Below are 11,829 nucleotides of genomic sequence, written 5' to 3' on the forward strand. Positions count from 1 at the left end.
TACAAAACATAGCAAGGCAGTACAAAGGTTCAGGTTTAATTCCAGTACAGATAAGCAGAATGAAATTAAATGTGTAGCTACGTAGCTGTCCTGAGAAACATTACCTTAGGACTGTAGTTATGGAGAAACATCTCTCTCAACTGTCCAGATTTTTGCCTCATACTTTTGGTCTATTCTTTATAAAATTCTTGGGTTTCTGGGAAATCACTGGGATAATCTCTGGACTGAAGTCACTAAGTACTGATACATTTGAGTTTCATATGTTAAATCCCTCAGAAAATATATGTTTCATAGTTTCATAGTATAGTAGTTTCATAGTTTCATAGTATAGTACTAGGCTACCTGCCCTGGGGCATTTGTAAGCCTAGCCATAGTGATGTGGCTTTTGCCACCCCATGAAATGGTACAAAAATGTACAGAATAAATCTAGAATACTGTGCCTCTGGCTAGTAGTGACACAACGAAGGTCCCCTTATATAATAGAATTAGTTTACTGTGCCCCTGTCTAGCAGTGACACAGATGTAAGCCCTGGGGTAAACTTACGATCTCCCATCCACTCATCAAGATTTCTCTTGAAGAGAGTCAGTGAGGGGCTCTGCCTAATACGAACTGGGATCCTGTTCCAAAGCATGGGAAGCATCTGGGTTATGAATCTATCCCTCCAGCATGTCCTATTCATACTTGTGCCGAGGTTTAAGTCTTTAGCTCTCGTGGTCCTGATGGATTTGGATTTTTTGAGGTGGAGTATGTCCATCAGATCCTGATTGGACATGGCCTTGTACGTTAGGCAGAGATCACCTCTGAGCATGCGGTATGCTACTGAATAGAGCTGAAGTTTCTTTAGTCTGGCAGAATAAGACATATGTTGGAGACCCTTGAACCTTTTGGTGAGGTACTTTTGTGGTCTCTCCAGCTGTTGCAAATGCCGGGTGAGGTACATACCAAATGGGGCATTGTACTCAATCATGGGTCTGATGAGGGAGGAATATAGGGGTACAATGACATCCTTGGATCTGGATGTGAATCCCTTCATGATGAGGTGTGCAAGGTAGAATGTTTTTCTAACCACTTTGGCAACGTGGGTGTCAAATGAGAGGTCGCTGTCTACTTGGGTCCCTAGGTCTCTGATTACTTTTTCCATACTCAGTGGGTTGCTGTCTATGTGATAATTTGTGGGTACTTTGTTTTTTCCAAAAGGGATGACTATACATTTTTTGGCATTTAGTTTAACACACACATAGTTTCTCTAACAACTTTCTAAGTTTATAACAGCAATATTTAAAATCTGACCCTATTTTGGGGCCTTTGTCCCCCCATTTTATTAGGCTTTATTCACAGTCTTCATATTAAAATTATATTATGCACTCACACAGAATTATATTCATTTTCCATAAAGTTTCGCAAAAAATGGTCATTTCTTAGAGACTGTACAACCTAGACTTATACTTTCATAAAACTTTTGATAGCCAGTCAGGAACTTTCATACGATGACAAGAAATTTCTCTCTGAGTATTTGTTCATGGAGATATTTACAGAAATGTGAAACAATACACTAACCTGTAGAAATAGCAAAATAAGTATGACTGAATATGTCTGAAAATGTATAAATTACTGTGCAAATACCTATGTCAGTCTTCTTCAACATCACTGCAGGTTTCAGCTGATTCCATGGAATACTTTACAAGAAACTTGTTTTTTGTAAGTACTAAGTAACTACAGAAATATTGCATTTATTCGTAATAACTAGAAAACAAGCAGTAATATCTCCCATACAGTGTGCAATAAGTGGACAGTGACACTATGTTTTCTGGTCTCCCTACATGGCATTTCATACCATGCCCATCGATAACATGTAGCGCTCTCAGGTTTGAAAGTAATGAGTGACAGGAAGTGACTAATTTTTCAACTGCAGGAGATTGTAGATTAACAATCTTAGTATCACTGTGTTACTTACTAACTCTTGTTATTTCTAATATTGCCTGTTATTAGTTGGTAAGTCATTTAGTTATGTCCATCATCAAAAAACATGTCTGGATATCATATGGCGCTATGGGTGTTAATTAAGTAGCTAGAAGTCACTTATTTTTGTTGCACTTGAATGGACAACCAAGTTCTACAACATTTAAAAATGTTTATTTGATGTCTTCTTACTGCTTTTGACATTTGATGTTTCCTGTATTAATACAATAAGACTGTATAAAGTAAAGTTAGGGAAAAACAGCTATAGCAAATACTAAATAAAGGTGACCCCTAACTGGGAAAAGTAGAAAGAAGAAGCAGATACTAAATAAAGCAAAGTTTAATATACAGACCCAGACTACCAAGACAGTAGCTTTTTATTTATTTACTTAATTAAATTTGATTACTGGGGTAGAACACTGATCAAAGAATTACCAGTTACAGACTCAGCCTGGGTTACATCATAATGTGACAATATAAAGCGCAGTATACAGATTACAATGGTTTACAATTATGAATAAGCATAAGCAATCTGACAAGCTATACACAGATCTCTAACAAAGCAAATCTATTTATTGTACATAACTGGAATACAAAAGGTAGAACAGAGTTAAGCAGAAGTGGTGTCGATATGAATAATACTTGCTAGAATTGGAAAGCTAATAGAGACAAGTAAGATGAAAGAGGGGCTTAGATTCTATGTGTAGTTGGTGTAGAGCAGTAATATCTCCACCTGAGCTAAAAGTACTGCCAGGTGGAGATATTAGTTTATGTGATGCCCTTTGGCTAGACAGCTCAGTTAAATCAGGAGGTAGTGACTGCCATAGTTTTGGGGCCAGTATGTAGAAGCAACTGCTATTAGAGTGCAGTTTAAGAGAAGGGGTTTATAAGGAGGGACGCAATCTGGATTGGCTTCTAAGGTTATAGGTTTGAGTGGCAGTACAAAGTTTGAAGGAGAGAGTGGAAGGGGTATCAAGTTTGTCTTTTGAAGAGTAACGAACCAAGATGATTCCATCTGGCCCATACTGGAAGCCACTTAGCTTTTGAAAGAGCAAGGCAGCAGTATTCATTCCATGATGAGCCAGATATGAATTAACATTTTACTCAAGAAACTTAACAATGAATACAACTACAGTCTATTGCATCAATTCTGGTTTGAGGTATCCGGGGCTGCCTCAGTTGAATGCCTTTTTACCACGATCACTGTTTTTTTGCAATAACTGTATGTTTGAAGTCAGTAATAAATGTTAATTCTCATCAGCCCCATGCAAACAGGCACAGTAGAACAAGCCAAATCATTCTGCACACACAAAAACAGTGATAAAAAGGCAAACAGCTAGGCACTTACACTACTATGTTGATTTCTCAGATGGATCTGAAGTAGCCATAAACAAAAACATTATTAAATGTTAAAATGTCACAGAATCCTTGGTAACTTAAGCAGGGCATTTTGTTCAATTAAATTAGTAACACATTACTATTTAACCAGGGGAAAAAGGAATTTTCCTGACTGAACAGAATTAGCTGTTGGCAGATTTATCTTGAATATGGTTAACTGATATTACTGCATAACTCAAGTACTATAAGTGAATAGGAGAAGGATTAGCCAGAGTGGATACCCCCACCCCACTGGTGGGCATTTGACCATGTACATATTAGTTGTATTTTAACTCCACCAATTAAAACACAGCTGTACACCTGGCTATTTTGACCTCTCCATTCACAAAAGTCCTTATAACCAGGGCAGACTTTTCTATACTGGAAAAATGCTGCTCCATCTATGAAAACTAAATACAACAGTTTCTGTAACAACTGCAGCAGTTGCCTTCCTCACTGCTCTGCAGTGCAGGGGTAAATAAGGTAATTACAGTAAGCTGTCAGTCAAATTTGTATCCCAATCTAAGATATGCCTTATGAATGAAAGGGAAAGACTGCCATCTTTTAAGAATGGAAATAGCTTTAGTCCTAAGAGAGTCAAATGCCTTCTCTTTTCATATAACATTGGTGTCAAGGATTTAGACACCTTGATATCCAACAAGATTTGGCCAATGCAATAAGTGACAGTTTATTTAAAATTAGTTGTGCATGTGAAGAAAAAGTATGCACGGTTTAGCTCCTTTCATGTTGCAAATGGATAACTCACAGCACATATAAATAATATTTAAAACTGTTACAGACATTTCACTATTCAGTGAGGATAAGCAGGATATCATATACACAGACTAATGAGAGAACCTTCAATCACAACAGGAACAACCTAGGTAGTCTTCCGGATTTTTCTTTTCATTGTTTGTAAAACTAAGCTGAAGAAAAAGTGGATAACAGTCATTTATTTATTTTGCAGTTGGGGCAGTTGATTAATCATAGCCAATCCATTTCAGCTACAACCTGGATGAAAACAAAGCTTTGTAGTATGTATACAAGCTCCATATAAGAACAGAGGCAATAGTAGTAAATTTTAAAACTGCATAAAATGCAAAATATAAGTACACATAACACCGAGGCAGTAGCAGTACATATTATAATGTTTACACTGATAAAATGAAGCTATTAAATTATGTGCTACAAAAATACAGAAAATAAGGACTTTTTTTCATGTTGTGATGAAGTATTACAGAATACTTCATTAGTTCTTATTTTAACTGTTGGTATAGAATGTAGTCCTCTTATCCAAATTATAAATTGAATGGGAAAATTCATAACTTCTAGAGTAATAAAAATGAACATCCACTTTCTTCTCCTTTCGGCTGTTCCTGTTAGATGTCAGCCAGGCCCCCAACCTTCTTCAGAAGGCATATATATGCACACTCACACTAGGGCCAATTTAGAATGTCCAATCCACCTGCAGCATGTCTTGGGAATGTGGAAGGAAACCAGAGCACCCAGAGGAAACCCACTCAAACATAGGGAGGATATGCAGACTCCACACAGAAGGCACTCCAGCCGAGAATAGAACTGGAGAAAAATGAAAATCCACTTTACACTGTTGAAATGTAGCCAGTGCACATGGCCCCTGAACAGGTTTATCTCAGCTAGAATATAGAGTACACACTGTAACTGATGTAAACAGCTACAGTCATTAGTTACTTGCCAAAGCCTGCTAACTCATCACTAAGCAACTTCTTCTATATTCTCTTTTAGACCATTAGCAACAATTTTGTAAGCATTTCAACCTCCATATTAATTATATGGCAGGAACAAAGACAGGTCCTTCCCCATGTTAGGACTAGAGTGAAGCACTGAAAACTTTTACTGTGAATGGAATCGTTTACTAAGTTTTTATAAAGTTTTGAATGCAAACAGTGTAGGGCAGGTATTTCCATTATTTTAACTATTTCATAACAGAAAGTACTTCTTCAACTGGGTTAGGCATAGTCAGTAGATAAGCGTGCTCATTAGATAATATGGAGAGATCAGCATCTGAGAGACAGCTCTTAATAGGTAATATGTTCATAGGCATTTACTAGACTATTGATGTGCGAGGATCATAAGGAAACCTAGCCTTACATACCATGTTTGTTTTTTTTAGCATTTATATTCTGCATATGAACAATCCATAGGCATTTACATGTTTCCCCCTATCCATGAGGGAGAGGGGTGCTAAACTGGGGGTGAATTTGTGGCTACCCATCTATTCATTAAAACTACATTTGACAAGATAATAAAAAGTACTTTGCTTTGTGTGGAGTGGAAGCCAGTTCAGTAGAAGCAGTTTTTCTCCGTGATACATACATATCCCTCTAACGTTTTCTATTTATTTAACAAAAGAGACTGGGAGTCCTTACAATGATTACAGTGTTACATCTTTCTATATAACCTTTTAGAGCTCCCATGTTGTCATTTAGCTTTTTGATTGTTTTGCAGCCCTTTATCCTTCCAATTAGACACACATCTTGTTATATGCACTAAACATTTTTGCAATCTGCCTATGAGGGGAGTTACAAATTTATACATTTCTATGCTGAAATCTGAAAGCAATGTGAGACCAGTTACTTTCTATAGGAAATTAACTTTCAATATTGCAGTTGTGAGCTTTTAGTTTGATACTTGTCCCCTGCTGCAATTTGGAATTGAGAAGGGGAGGTCTCTGCACTGCTCTGGTTAGCTGTTCATTTAATCATGCTTCTGCTAGTGTACAGAGCAGAGAATGCAGCTGAGACATGATGCATTTCTACTTATGGTTCCCCACAGTTCATCCCCATGAATACAGATATTTATTGCATTAAGCAAAATAGGTTTTATGTTGGTGTACAGTACTGGCTTACACATGTTTATCATGACAGAATATAATAATAACTGTGACTACTAAAACAAAAGTAAAACCACAGGACCTATCATCAGATCTTAAAAAAAACTGACTGAGGTTTAAATTAACCAAAGAACAAAGATCCAAAACTGATAAGTCATTCTATTTTAAGGAGTTAAAACATCAACTTAATAATCTTACACCAGCCCCTGGTCTTGATGGTATAATCCCAGAATTATACAAATTATTCCCAGATAATATTTTAAATAGCCTATTAAAAGTTGTTCAGCAAGTTAAACATATGTCAATCAACCCCTTCCTGGAAATATTCCCTGATATCTCTTATCTTGAAACCAAATGAAGATTCTAACATGCTCTTCTTACCATCTTATTTCATTATTAAATGTTGATTATAAAATATTTATATCTATTCTTGCAAAAATATTGAACCTTATTATGCCAGGATTAATAAATGATCAGATTGGTTTTATACTACATAGAAAGGTTCAGAATAACAATTAGGCTTAATGCTTTAATAAATCTGACTAATAAAAACAAACAAACAAAAAAGAAGTAACTATAATAAGTCGAGATATATAACCAAGGTTATTGATTCTATTAGTCGGAAATACTGTTCAAAGCACTTAAACAATATGAATTTTCCCTAGATTTTATAAAGCTTATAACTAATATATATAGTAACTCATTCTCTTTTATTAAATTTGTCTCTTTTCTTTCCAGTTCTTTCAAAATATTAAAAGGTACAAAATAGGATTGTCCTTTGTCACCTCTATTATTTGTTCTAACAATTCAACCTTTCACAAATTTTATTAGATCTAATAGCAAAATTCAGGGATTCTCAATAGATGAAAATTATTCCTGTAAAATTCCGTTATTTGCAGAATGGCATTTTAATAACAAGTGTTGATACTGAAAAGTCAATAGAAAATTGAACCAAGTCTATTAATTACTTTGAAAAGTATCAGGTTTAATGTTTAACCATGATAAAACAGAAACTTTACTTATTAATAAAAAGTTAATAATTATTTAAGAAACTGTAAGAATTTTATTTGGGACTGATTCTAAAAAAAAACATGTCTTTGGAATATGTTTTGTTTGAGAATCCATGGAGCTTTTAATTTTTATCTCCAACATATTTTTAAAGACTGTATAGTCAACCAATTATTCTTTTCTAACCAATGTCTTGCAAAAAGATGATCTGTATTATGTGATTTATTTCGAGTTAAGAATTGATGCCAAAAGTTTAAATTTGCATCTGTAAGGCCTATATTATCTTGGAATTATAATTAAATTTACTATAAAAAACTCAACAACAGCAAATTATGGTAATTTAATAGACACTATTACTAAAATATTAATTGGAACATTTCTTTACAATGGAAGATAGACTTACTTTAATAAAAATGATGATCTTACCAAAAATACTTTTCTATCTATAATCTCTAATTATTCTCCCTCTTAAAACATCTTTAAGAAATTAAATTTTATTCTTCTTAATTTTCTCTGGTTTGCCAAGAAAACCAAGAATATCCTTTGACTGGCATGTTAGAAGTTAGCAAGAATATGGATTATGTTTTCCACATGTTGAATTATATGCCAGATCCATAATTCTCAATTTAATATTTCTATGGTTAAATTCCTCTTACCAAACTGCTTGGAAATCCATTCATGAAATATTAACACCAGCTATGTTGTAGAATCTGTCTCTAAATTTGGAAGTAATAAATTTTACTGGATCTTGGAAAACTTATGTTTAAATGAAAAGAAAAAACATATTATTCCTTTCCCTTCACTGATTACATCCTTATAAATTTTAAAAGATTCATGAATTCTAATTACATAGTTAAATATGTGTTTTTATTGTTCCCTATATCAAATACTGTGGGTTGTTTAGGAACTTTTAATATAAACAAAATACTAGATAGACCTTAAAGATGCAAATTTAAACTTTTGGCATCAATTCTTAACTAGAAATAAATCACATAATACAGATCATCTTTTTGCAAGACATTGGTTAGAAAAGAATAATTGGTTGACTATACCGTCTTTAAAAATATGTTGGAGATAAAAATTAAAAGCTCCATGGATTCTCAAACAAAACATATTCCAAAGACACAAGTTTTTTTTTTAGAATCAATAGTAACTCAAATAAGAATAAATCATATATATTAATTTATAAAATAATAAGAGAAGAGTTTGTTCCACAGATTTATTATTTTGGATTTACTCAACTAAGATTAATAAGAAGGCCTTTTCTGATGAAGATAAATGCTTAATTCTTAAATAAGAATTGTCTTTATTGGAAAATATATACATGGAGATTTCTTCACAGAGCTTTTTAACTCCACATAAAGCAGCTTTAATATATAACTATGGGAAAATTAATTGTTGGAGTTGTAATAAAGTTTCCAATACAGATTGCTTTCATATGATATTGGACTGTAAAATAGTAACTCCTTTTTGGGTTGAATTTAGAAATTTTGCCCAAGATTTGTGTACAGATAATTGTAACATTTCTAACTCCTTGATCTTATTTATTGCTCAGTTCCGGATTCCATTCCTAAGGTGCAGGTGCCTCTCCTTTGGTCCATTTTAGCTACAGCAACAAAAATAGTCACAACAAATTAGAAATGTAAAACTTTCTCTCACTGAATTCATTAATTTAGCAAAAAATTTCTGTAAAAAGAATTGTCAACTGCCAAAATAAGAACTTTACATATTACTCACTAGTTTAGATTCTGGTCAAAAATAAGTGATTTACCTGATAATTTTTTAATTATTTAGTTTTCTGTGTTTGATTTTGTTGTGGAAATCTGTAAATAGTTAGGTTTTTATTCTATTTATCTTTAAATAATTGTGTGCAATCTGTTTTTAAATTAATAAAAAGTTGTTTAAAAAACTGTCATTGTTCCAAACATGGCATCAAAAGTCTAGCTATCAAGAATTATTGGTTGTACACTCTAACAAATAAAGCCTGAGTAGAAGTCTGTGCTGTTACACAAAGCTGCTCTGGAAGAATACTTGCAAATGAATAGTACGTTGGGTCCAATGACCTCTGAGAAAGTACTACAGTCTAATTTTAATTTTGTGATGCAGAAATAATTTGTTGCAAGCCCTAAGTCTGCAAATTTTCTGGCTGGAGAAATATAGAAAGGAAATGTATCATTAACCCCTTGCTCACACTCTGAGTCACACATGACTCCTAGAATAAACTGGTGGACAGCCACTGTTACCTGTAGAGTTTTCAAGGCAAAGGGGAAATGGAAGTAGGTTGCCAGGTCCTTCTTCCCCATCACACATGAAAGCAATCACATCTATGGCTACTCAAGAGTCCAAAAATGATTAAATACATACACATATACATCCAAGTACACATGCAGTCATACATAAATGCAACCATTACCTTATGGGAAAGAGGTTTGGTACTATGTCAGTCATATATCTCAGTCTAGGGTTTTCTTCTGAGAAAGGTTTAAGATCATTGATGTCTGAATCATCTGAAAAAACAATGAAGTAATGTATAGCTTTTAAATCACATTAAGAGGTCTGATAGGGGATATTTTCAAGCATTTAAACACAAAAAAGTCTATACTATCATACCATTAAGTCACATTACAACAGTCTATTAGGTGACTAACACAGTTAGGTAATAATTAATATTCTATGAAAGTTTACTTTTATTGAACTGTCTACATGAGAGTTTAAACCCTGCATCAACTACAGAAAGTCTGCTTATTACTGGGCTTTATTTTAACTACATTTGTATGAAAAGGGCAAGCATTCACTGGAATACAACATGCTCTCAACTGGTAGCAGCAAGCCATACTTGCCATACAGCATCAGTCTGAGATGGGTTAGGATAACACCCATACTGTCATATTTTAAACAGGGTATGGGTGGGGGATCTGCATCAAATTTTGGATACAATATGAATGTAACTGCACATTAATGGTAACTGTACTCATTATTAGTAGTACATTCATGGCAGCTTTCTATTTATATGCTACACGACGCAGCCTATGTGAAAGTAACACATAACACTGGACACGGCTAGGTGCCCCTCTAAAAGTAAATAAATAAACATAAATAAAATAAAAAAGTAATCTATTTTCAACTACTTTCAGCCAAGTTAATAGTAAAAGAACAGAAAATGTATAGAAATTTAATTCCAAAAGTTACATAAATAAAACTATGGGCAAGGTCTAAAGAACAAAGTGTAGCTGACCGCTATGTGAATAAGAAATGAAAAATTACACAAAACTAAAACACAAAGCTAACTTACCTGCTTTCTTCAGTGATGAAGTATCATTTACTTCTTTTCTGCTATCAGGAACATTGCGGTGGTCTCTAGCTGAGCAGTACAGGTTTGTATCATTATGTGCTAACCCAATACTAACACTTCCAGTGTCTGATAATGAATTAACTACTTCCTTTACTTCTGTTGGACTACGTTGGGTCACTTGTCTGCCATCTTTAATTTCACCACCAAGGCTACAGGGTGGATTCTGCAATTTAGTTAAAGATGTTTTTGAGTCATCTAAGCCATGTACAGACTCCTTCTGTACATTTAAGGTCTTATCAAACTTTTGTTTTTTATCTTCTTGATATTGTGTTGATGGAGAACTTGTGAAAAAAACAGGCTGTCTCTCATCTATACCACCCTTGTTTCCTTGGAACTGTAATGCTCTATTGATCCTCAGTCTTTTAGCTTCAGACTCTATCCTCTCATCCAAAATGGCAGCTGTGTTGCCAAGGGCCTCAATCCTCTCTTGTATTGTCCTGTATTTCTCAGTAGTTTCAAAGCATGGCACTTTTAATGCACCTGCATCTGTATTATTCTTCACTGTTGAGCTAAACTGGCAGATGGGGAAATGTTCTAGTGAAGCACAGCTTGGATTTAACTGTCTCACTGTTAAGGTGGTACAACACATGTCAACTTGATTTTGAGGTTGGCCTTCTTGTATGGCAGCCATCCTTAAGTTTTCTGTCATCCTCTTAATGATGGCACTATACATTAATAGAAATTCAAAAAAATCAAAATACTGTATTTTGTAGCATAATTCTCCTTACTTCAATTATTATCACAGCTGCTGCCATGTCAAAAACAAATGTATAAAAAACAGAAACAAATGTCAAAACTGATGTACCAAAAAACAAATATATTATACATAAGTATGGGTGCTTTCAGGACTAAGCCCTTCATGAGAAATAACATTATTAAAACTGGGTCTAAACAGCTACTTAAAGAAACATTAAACACAAATTAAATGAACAGTCACAAAATGAAACAATATACATGTGATATATTTAAAGTCTAGTGATCGAATAAGAAAAAAACAAAAATAGAAAACTATTTCCCCAAGTTTTGAATACTTTTAAAAAACTTTATGTGATAAGCACTTTAGAACAGTCTACTATCTCTGAGGTCTCTGATGTGAACCAAAGTTTTGAAGGTACCAGAAGACTGCGCATAAAGTAAAGTAAACTTTTGTCATTTAGAACATGCAACCACAAAGTGCACAGAGGAAGCAAATTATGTTCCTTCAAGGTCATGGTTACCAAACACAGAATGATTGCATCAAAAAACACAAGGCACGTGACA

At 34.1% G+C, this 11,829-nt stretch overlaps 1 protein-coding gene across 1 annotated transcript in view; it reads right to left on the reverse strand.

Moving 5' to 3' along the window:
• The window catches only part of LOC122790592 (centrosome-associated protein 350-like), a 541,040-nt gene extending 529,810 nt beyond the window's left edge, over nucleotides 1-11,230 (reverse strand). Inside the window, exons 1-2 of the mRNA XM_044058119.1 lie at nucleotides 10,510-11,230; nucleotides 9,631-9,724 (exon numbers count right to left, since the gene is read on the reverse strand). Of these exons, the coding sequence (XP_043914054.1) occupies nucleotides 9,631-9,724; nucleotides 10,510-11,218 (803 nt within the window). The 5' untranslated portion in view covers nucleotides 11,219-11,230. The remainder of the gene's footprint in view (nucleotides 1-9,630; nucleotides 9,725-10,509) is intronic.
• Between the last annotated feature and the right edge of the window lie 599 nt (nucleotides 11,231-11,829).

Source organism: Protopterus annectens, chromosome 16.part0 (genome assembly GCF_019279795.1).
Source record: "Protopterus annectens isolate FY-2018-M chromosome 16.part0, PAN1.0, whole genome shotgun sequence".
Classification (NCBI taxonomy): Eukaryota; Metazoa; Chordata; order Ceratodontiformes; family Protopteridae; genus Protopterus; species Protopterus annectens.